The sequence below is a fragment of the Onychomys torridus genome, chromosome 6, assembly GCF_903995425.1.
Source record: "Onychomys torridus chromosome 6, mOncTor1.1, whole genome shotgun sequence".
Lineage (NCBI taxonomy): Eukaryota > Metazoa > Chordata > Mammalia > Rodentia > Cricetidae > Onychomys > Onychomys torridus.
In genome coordinates this window covers 72,152,450-72,162,393 of record NC_050448.1, presented here as the reverse complement: position 1 = coordinate 72,162,393, position 9,944 = coordinate 72,152,450, and the positions used below count along the sequence as shown (strand labels likewise).

General features: G+C 43.3%; 1 protein-coding gene across 1 annotated transcript; it reads left to right on the top strand.

Moving 5' to 3' along the window:
* Window positions 1–3,083: 3,083 nt before the first annotated feature.
* On the top strand, window positions 3,084–4,695 carry LOC118586217 (olfactory receptor-like protein COR9). The gene is made up of 2 exons (XM_036191363.1): window positions 3,084–3,666; window positions 4,679–4,695. Exons 1-2 carry the CDS (start codon window positions 3,084–3,086, stop codon window positions 4,693–4,695), a joined length of 600 nt encoding a protein of 199 aa, XP_036047256.1.
* Window positions 4,696–9,944: the final 5,249 nt, after the last annotated feature.

Genomic DNA, 9,944 nt, shown 5'->3' with positions numbered 1-9,944 from the left:
CACCGGCCCTAATTTTATTAAACACTTGACAGTGTGACTTGCCGAGTCGTATTTCCATTTTTCAGAGGAAATCAAATTACTAAAAACTTGTCAGTGATGAAATCTACTTTCCTTCCTTCCTTCCTGGCATCCTAGAACAATACATTCAGAATATGTAACAAGAACACAAGAAGACAGAAGGTAAGAGTTGTTCATGCGTGTTTGTTTCGTGAAAAAGAAAAATGTGTGGATATGATTATGTACTGGTTGCTTCCGGGTGGAGCTGGTAGGGGCGTCTAAAACAGTCATGAGTTAAGCTGGAGAGAGAACACCACAAAAAGGAGCTTGAAGTGGAGCACGGGCAGGGTGGGGGGACAGTGTGTGAGCTGGCTGCTCTTACATCCACTTGACAGAAGCTAGAGTCGTCTGAAAAGACGGAGCCTCCATTGAGAGCGACTCCTGAAGGTCCAGCTGTAGGGCATTTTCTTAACGGGGAGAGCTCAGCCCATGATGGGTGGTGCCATCCTTGGGCTGGGGGTCCTGTGTAGTTGGAGAGCTTCTCTCCAGGTTCCACCAAGCTCCCGTGGTCCCACAACCCACGTATAAAATAATCATGCAGACACTTATATTATTTAAACTGTCTGGCCATTAGCTCATGCCTACCATTATCTAGCTCTTACTCTTAAATTAACCCATTTCTGTTAGTCTATACTTTGCCACGTGGCTTGTGGCTTACCAGTGTCTTTACATGTTGTTTCTCAAGGCGGCGGCTGGCAGTGTCTCCTCCCACCCAGCCTTCCACCTCCCAGAATTCTCCTCTCTCTTGTCCCGCCTATACTTCCTGCCTGGCCACTGGCCAATCAGAACTTTATTTACACAGAGCGATATCCACAGCAGTCCTGGGTTCTATAAGCAAGCAGGCTGAGCAAGCCAGTAAGCAGCACCCCTCGATGGCCTCTGCATCAGCTCCTGCCTCCAGGTTCCTGCCCTGTTGGAGTTCCTATCCTGACTTTCTTTGATGATAAACTGTGATGTGGAAGTGTAAGCTGAATAAACCCTTTCCTCCCCAACTTGCTTTTTGGTCATGGTGTTTCCTTGTAGCAACAGAAACCCTAAGACAGTCTGTGTTCCCCAACTGAACACCTCCCAATATTTCATTGCTCTGTTACTCATTTCTTAACTTAATTTTCGCAAAAACTCTGTAATTCTTGCATTATTTCATCTAAAACATGACAAAACTCAAACTTTAAAAGCTAAGTAAACAACTTAAGGTCAAGGTTAACAAGTGGCAAAGTGATGGTTTTGAAATTTTAATTAGATTAAACAGTACTGTCAAAGTCACAACTCGCCCCCCAAATTACTTACACAAAGACTTGGGGAACTTTTCTCTGTTAAGGGCGAGAAAATGAATACTTTAGATTATTGTGGGCTTTTTGATTCCTTTCTTAAGGCTCAGTACTGCCTTTGGGGCATACAACAGCCACAGAACGTAGTAAGTGAATGGGTGTGGCTGTAGTTCAGCTAAACTGTTTCAAAATCAAGTAGTATTGGCTGGCCAGCTGGCTCAGTGGGTAAAGAAAGGCCTTTGCCACCAAGCCAAAGGACCAGAGTCTCATCACCAGAACCTAGAGCCAAAGAAAGGAACTGATTCCTAGAAACTTGTCTCTGATCTCTACACCTGTTTTTTTGGTACAATGTACATGCTTGTTCATGGACACGAGCATTTAGATGCCTAATTTATCTCTAGGGGGACCCTCGGCACAGTGTCCCGTTGGAAGCCTCCCCTGCTGCACATGTAGTAACTAAGACTTGTACTAGGAGCTTTGCTACAGGACCCTCCTGCCACATCTGAAGCCTTATCACAGGAACACGCCACTTAGTGCAAATTAGGGTTTGTCCCCAGGCTTCCCAATCCTATATCTTCCCTATACTCTGGAATAAAGCTGAGCTGATTCACTGAAGTCATCTCCCAGAGGGCTGTCTCCATTGTGTTCATGGGCCATCCAAGGATCTCTGTCATCGCTTCTGCCCTTTTGTTCTTGTGGACTGGTGGCCACATGGACCATGACACCAAAGGGACCCCACAGGAATGACTCTGTTCTCAGAGTCAAGCTGCAGCATCTAGAGAATGTTACTTAATCCAAGAAATAAAGGATCAGTCAGCTCTCTCGGTGTTTGTCATGTATTGATGTTGGTTATTTTTGTTCCTTTGGGAGCCCGCCACCCAGCTCCCAAATAAATCACACACAGAGACTTATTCTTAATTATAAATATCTTGTCTTAGCTTGGCTTGTTTCTTGCCAGCATTTCTTAACTTTAAATTATCCCATCTACCTTTTGCTTCTGGGCCTTTTCCTTTTCTGACTTCTGTAATCTTACTTTCATTTTTACTCCATGGCTGGCTGGGTGGCTGGCCCCTAGTATCCTCCTCTCCTTAATCTTGTGCTCTTCCTTTTTTTTTCTCCCAGATTTTCTATTTATTCTCTCTGCCTGGCAGCCCTGCCCATCCTTTCTGCTGCCTTGCTATTGGCCATTCAGCTCTTTATTAGACCATCAGGTGTTTTAGACAGGCACAGTCCTGTCTAAACACAGTTTCATAGAGTTAAACAAATGCAACATAAAAGAATGCAACACACCGTTGCATCATTAAAGCAAATGTCCCACAGCATAAATAAATGTAATACATCTTAAAATAATATTCTACAATAGTCACCCCATCTTATTGTTTTAAATTTTTACTTCCAAATTACCACTTAATTTGAAACAAAATTCAAAGAAATGGAAACTCAAACAACAGTGACTAAATTAAGCTTATAGAATTTCCTGCCATCTTGAAGTACAGGAGCCATTTTTCCTAGTCTTAGTGATCTTTATTCATTTAACTGGCAAATTTTCTGGGAATTGTGAATATAGTTAGTCTTTCCTTCCAAGTGTTATTTCAACACATTCCAAGTGTTATTTCACCTGTAACTTGAATGTCTTAGACATGAGCTATACCATAGTCAAGGTAATGCTAGAAAAAGGAAACCTGGTCCTAAGAAGACCTTGTCTCCCATGTCCTTTTGCTTGTGACAGAAGCAGCCAGTGAGCATTGGTGGGTTTCCATGGCTCACAACCACTATGTGGCCATTTACCACCTTCTTCAATATCCAGTTCTTATGAGTATGAAGGTCTGTGTCTGCTGTGTGGCTGGGTCCTGGCTGTGTGGCTTGGTGAATTCTGTGACTCACACAGCACTGGCAGCTACACTCACCCTGTGTGAACCCAATCAGATCAGCCACTTTCTCTGTAACATCCCACTGCTCCTGAAGCTCTCTTGCTCAGACACCTCTGTCAATGAGTCTGTGCTCCATGTGGCCAGTGCCACCATCGGCCTGAGCCCCTGCCTGTTCACTGCAGGCTCCTACACGCTCATCATCTCTGCCATCCTTAGGATTCCCTCTGCTCAAGGCAGGAGAAAGACCTTCTCCACCTGTGCTTCCCACCTCACTGTGGTGGTGGTTTTCTTTGGAACGGCCAACTTCAACTATGACAGACCCAGGGAAGGCTACTCCCTGGACATGGATATCCTGGTGTCTGTGCTCTTCTGTGTTGTGACCCCCATGTTGAACCCCATCATTTACAGCCTGAGAAGCAAGGAGGTCAAGGGCAACCTGAGGAAGCTTACTGGAAAACATGGATTCTCTGGTGAGATAATTTTTTTTTCTGAGATATTGTTGGCTGTGGAAGAAGACGAGCATTCCAGATGTAGATTCACAGTACTTCTCCACTTAGCCCCTCTTCACGGCTGTTCTGCCCCATCCAACAAGGACAAACAGTTATATTCTACACACTGATCTCATGTACACTGGGATCTCCAATGAACTGATGTTTTGGAGTGTTTTCAATACTGGACCCCAAAGACCCTTATGCCATTAGTCATTACTTATGTTTTCTAAAAACTTTCAACTCTGAGAAACTGCTCATCTCTTTTATGTCTTTGTGAATTTGCCTATTCTGGGCATTTAATGTAAATGTAAATATATAATATATGGCATGTTCTGTCTGGCTTTTTACCTTTGGTACAATGTATTCAGTCTTTACCCATGTTGTAATATGTATCAGAACTTCATTCCTTTTTAAGCCAAACCATATTCTATTGTACAGCTGTATAACATTGTTCCATTAGTCATTTAACTGACAATTGAATTGTTCCCACTTGCTTCTTAATATAAATAATATTGTTTAGATTATTTCTGTTCAAGGTGTTAGTGGGTTTGCTCTTGTACATAGGAAAGGAATCGCCATGTAGTAACCCTATACTCAATATTTCAAATAACTACCAAATTCTTTTTCTTTCCTTCCTTCCTTTGCATGTGAATCAATCTCTCTCTCTCTCTCTCTCTCTCTCTCTCTCTCTCTCTCTCTCTCTCTCTCTCTGCATGTGTGTGTGTGTGTGTGTGTGTGTGTGTGTGTGTGTGTACACACATATGGATATACCTGTACATGTGTGGAGAACCCAGAAGAGCAAGTCCTCCTCCATCAACGTCCACCTGAGGACATTCCCTTCACAGACCTGGGGCTCATGTCTTAGTTAGTCCAAAATCCAGTAAGCTCCAGAGCCCCAGCCACTAGAATCTCAGATTGCAGGGATTCATGGGGCCTCACTTGCTTTGTGGGCACTGGGATCTTGACTATGGTCCTTGTGATTGGGCAACAGGTGCTCTTAGGAGATGAGCCATCTCTCCAGCCCTGATGGTTCCATAATTTTACATTACTGTCAACAGTGAATGAAGTTTCCAGTTTCCCATCACCTTCATTGATAGTTTGTGACTGTGGGTGTCTTGGGGGGTAAGGGGGGGTAAGAGGCTACCATTGCCATTCTAGCAGGTGATGATAACTGACTGCTTTCATTTGCATCTATCAAGGTGTTTAATGAAGACCACTTTTGTGCTTCTCTTTCAGATGTGGACAAAACCCATGTTCGAGACTATGTGAACTTTAGAGATTGTATTAGTTGCTATACTGAGAAAAAAAATCCTGAACAAGCAACTTAGGGAAGCCTATATATTTCCTTTTGGTTCAAGTTTGAGAGACACGGTCTGTTAAGGCATGAAAGTCATGGCAACAGAAGCATGAGGCAGCAGGTCACTCTGCCATGTCTGGAAGCAGAGAAAGGTGGATGCTGGTGCTCAGCTGCCTCCCCGCTTTTTCCTTTTTTATTCAGTCTGGGATCCTAGTGATTGTGCAGCAGTTTCCTCTGAAATAAACCTCCATCTTGGAGGGAAGCTCACTAACACAGGGTGTACTAATGGGAGATGAAACACTCCATCCCACAAGAAAGTACTCAACTCAAAAGCTTCAGGATGTTCCTGAAACAGACCAGATTTACCAGGCCCTTCCCTCTTCAAGGGTATGTAATCTGTAAAGACTACTGACAGACTCTCTGGAGAGGCTCAGACCAGAATTGTCTGGAAGAAGCAGAAATCGGCCAGGCTGCTTAGGAGAGACTCAGCTCACATGAGGTGCCAGAGAGAGACACTCTCTGTCTAAGTTTGCTTTCCATTGCTGTGATAAAACACCATGATCAAAAGCAACTTGGGGAGGAAAAGGTTTATTTGGCTTACATGTTCTAGTCATGGTCTATAATGAAGAGATGTCAAGGCAGAAACCTGGAGGCAGGAAGAGAAGTAGAAGCCATAAAGGAACACTGTTTGCCAGCTTGCACCTTGTGGCTTGCTCAGCTTTCTTTCTGATACAACTTAGGACCACCTACCTAGGTGTGGCACCATCCCAGTGGGCTGGGCCGTCCCACACTAATCATTAATCAAGAGAATTCCCACAGACATGCCTACAGGTGTCTGATAGTTGGAGTTCCATCTCCCCAGATGACTCTAGCTCATGTCAAGTTCACAAAAAGCAAACAAAACAAGAAACCAACCCTAACCAGCACACTCCGTAACCTGCTGATCTGCCTGCATACTGGGCAGTGCTTTCTAGTTTTCTAGCTTTTGTGAGCCGTTACCTGCCACTCCCCCAATGGTGTCGCCCGCGTGACAAATGCCTTGGATGAGGTAGTTACGTGGGAAAGGGGGGCTCGCGGCCCTCGGGTCTATGCCCCCGGTGACCCCTCATCAATCTGCCCGAATCAAGGTGCCAGGCTACACGGAACCACGCAGATCTGCTTGCAGAGGCTGGCTGGCACTCTACCTTCTTCTCTTTGCAGCTGTAATTATTGCTGTTTCCTTGTGTATTGATTCCAGGAAGTTAACCCTTAATGTTCCTGATGTGCCCCATAAAGAAAATATGATTCCTCAAAAGTGGCTTCCATACCCCCACCTATGACTCAAGCTCTGAGGCAAACAGTTCAAGAGGGTCCCAAACGTTTGGGGGAATTCATGAATGATTTAGAGCAGAAAGAACTTATGATTCAGAAGGACAAAGACTCTAGCAAAGAGAGAATGAAAATAAAGGTACAGGCACTCATAGGCAATCCACACGCACAGCCGACAGCAGCTGCGAGGAAGCAGTTACAGGAATTAGCCATTCCTACAAGAATTATCCAGGGACAAATAGAGTTTCTCATCAAGGGTCAGTGGTGGCAACCCCCTAACTTTAATCCTAGACATAATAATTATTTAGAACCATTGCCTTTTACGGGAGCTTATGATAAACATGGGAACTGATGGGTGAATCATAATGGTATGAAAACAGAATGACATAAGTTACAGTTCAGGGAAAGATTAGCTAGGTCCCGACCCCCCTGGTGCCTTCTCACCCACAGGCAAAGGTTAAAATATTCTCACACAAATGAGACCATGGTTAGAACAATGATGGGAAGGGTTTAATTTTGATACAAAACAAAGTTTTAATAATTATGTAGAAAGAAAACTTCAGCTAGGGCCGTAATGGTCTCTGTCTGGATGAGGAACCACAAAAGGGGAAATAAAGGCTGTACTCATGAGATCTGTTAGTCATTCTGAGAAAAGTGTATAACTACATTGTTGATTCTATGTCTGTCACCCTACTGGCCGATTGCCATGGTTCCTCAAGTAACTGTATAAAATTCACTGCTTGGTCTGAGTAAAATTACAGCAGCTTCACAACATACTCTCGTGTCTGTGTCTGTCTGTCACTCGCCGAATCCCACTTATCCTGAGTACCTTCGCCCCGTTCTTCCTTGGTTTGGTGGTCCAGCCGAGATCCAGTCCGCGGCAGTTACCCATGCTGGGTGGACTTTGGTGATGCAGCTGTCTTTGAACAATTTCTGCCCCTGTAACTAACTCCTCACCCATACTGTTGTGAATAGTTCCCCTGCCCACCCAAAAAGTTCATTGATTCACCAACTTAGACTTGGGCGATACCCTCTCCTTTTGTCTATTGTCAGGAAATGTCACACAACAGCAGTCCTTGGCATGGTGCTGCCCTCCATCAAGCCTCTCTGGAAACTTTCTCACAGATGAGCTCAGAGGTGTGTCTCCTAGGTATTTCCAAATGGAGTCAAGTTGACAATGAAGATAAATTTTCACAGATGATTAATGCTGTCTAATATATTAATTAAAATGATGCAATAAAACATTGCAATATCTTCAAACTCACAGCTCTCTCCCCATTTGTGTCCTATAGAGCCATTTGGTGGCTGTGATTTCTTCCTTTAAACTTTTCAAGAGCAAACAATGTCAATACTCTTTTATGAACAATGAAAAGACAAGGAATTAGACATAAGGGTGCTGTTGAGAAGGAGCAGATGCCTTCCACCCAGAAAAGCAGCCTGCTAGGATTAACTAAAAGCTAAGAAAGCAGCTATGCTGTTAGAACTACAGCTCACATGCACACCCAAATGGCAGGGTTCATAGCATAAAGTCTAGATCCATAGCTCGTGGCCATGGCTACCAGTCATTTGTACATTGGAGAATCCAATCAAACAAGCCTACATGCTTGCATACCCACTGGGAAGGAGGACAGACAGGTCTTCAGGCGTTAGCCATCAAAACTCCTAACAATACATTTAGGACTGAAATTCACTAACAAATGTCCCAAAAGAGATGGAAGCTGTTCTCATTGCATGTTGGGAAAAGATGATTTTTTTTCCTGTGACCTTAATGAATGCACAAGAGAGTTAATTGTTCTTCATCTCTATAGCTTCTATTTAGGCTGGTTCTGCCCTTGTCTTTGTGTGCTAAGGCATTATAGGCAACTGCTGAGAGATTGGCTAGGCTGCTCCCTAAAGGTCAGTGCATGAACCTTTATAGATTGCCATCCTAGAAAAGTGAAATATAGAGAAACCATGAGCTTTGACTCCTCTGTGAAGCAATGAATATGTAATAGGCAGACCTCAAGGATGGCGGGTCATCATGATTCGTGAAGGTCAACAGCCACTTCTACCAAAGCCCAATGTTGTGGAAGGCACGGAAGCTCACTCACACCAAAGCCAGAGACACAAGGCTCTCAACAGGTATCAATGGTAAGCAATTTATTATTATTATTATTATTATTATTATTATTATTATTATTATTTTGGTTTTTCGAGAGAGGGTTTCTCTGTGTAGCTTTGCGCCTTTCCTGGAACTCACTCTGTAGCCCAGGCTGGCCTCGAACTCACAGAGATCCGCCTGGCTCTGCCTCCTGAGTGCTGGAGATGTTTGCCACCACTGCCCAGTTTGTATTATTATTAACTATCACACATGAGAAAAACTCTGCCCAACTCAGGATATCCACCCTGAAAATTCAATTATGAAACATGGGACATATTCTTACCTTCCTTTTCCTGACATTTGTTTAATACCAATAGTCTTAAGATCATTTTTATGTGCATCAGTTACTAAAGTAGCAATAATAAAGCCAGAGTTGAAATGACATTAGCTGTTTACTTTTTATCCTAAAGGATGCCTAAATTCCTTAAGTGAAATAATATGGTGGGAAATATGCTCACAGCAAACAATGTATAATACAAAAATACTAGTCCTGCTTTGAATTTGACAGGCACAATTGTGGCTATAATTCTTAGCAAAAAACAAAAAACAACAAAAAAAAAAAAACACATAAGGTCACATTCCTCCTTTAATTCATTATGCTTTGACAGTAGGAGCAGACAAAAATTTGTTTAAATAAAATGTAATTGAGTTTGCATAACACTTGTAATCAGAAACCTTTTTGTTCACTCAGCCAAGAGCTCTTATCTTGATTTCACAGCACACTGATCCTTAGAAGATATGCTGCGATCAGCTTGTTTGCTTTATAAAGCTCTGAAGTCTGCAAATTATTTTCTTACCCTCCATCACTTGAGGAAGAAATTTCATAGATTGGGTTATTTTCACTTTCTCAATTACTTGTCTTCTGGGATGATTTGGTGATTGGGAAAGAGAGAAGAGCTGTTTGGGGTTGGAAATAGGCTCCCACTGTCACATGGTCACTGTGGGACCTTTGCTCATAGAGAGTGAGCAGTAAGATCTCACAGGCCAAGTGGTCATGGCGTCAAATGTACATGTCCAAGAGCTATTATCTTCCTCGAGTGTTTTTTGAACCAGAACTGCTGAACAGGGGTAACCATTATAGTTCAACCCAGTTGTCTCCTTTCAACCTCTGTTCCTCCAAGGGTCTGGTGAAAGAGTTTAATTAACTAACAACTAATTAATTAATTCTCTCTGTGTGTGCATGCACACATTATTCTCTCTCTCTCTCTCTCTCTCTCTCTCTCTCTCTCTCTCTGTGTGTGTGTGTGTGTGTGTGTGTGTGTGTGTGTGTGTGTGTGTGTGTGTAGATCAGGGGGCAATCTGCAGAGATGGATTCTCTCCATTCACTGTTTGGCTTCTGGAGGTCTTAAGGTCAACTTGGGTTGTTAATTAATAGGCTTTGTACCTCAGGCTTTGCATCCTGGGCAGCTTCAGGTAGGCATGGAGATCAGGTATCACCAGGAATATACAACTCCATGATGGCTGGGTCAAGGACCCAAGGGGATCTCTCACAAAGAGATCATTAGAAGCCAC

Excerpts from the sequence above, each read along its gene's own strand:
- LOC118586217 (XM_036191363.1), top strand. The coding sequence starts at position 3,084 with ATGGCTCACAACCACTATGTGGCCATTTACCACCTTCTTCAATATCCA.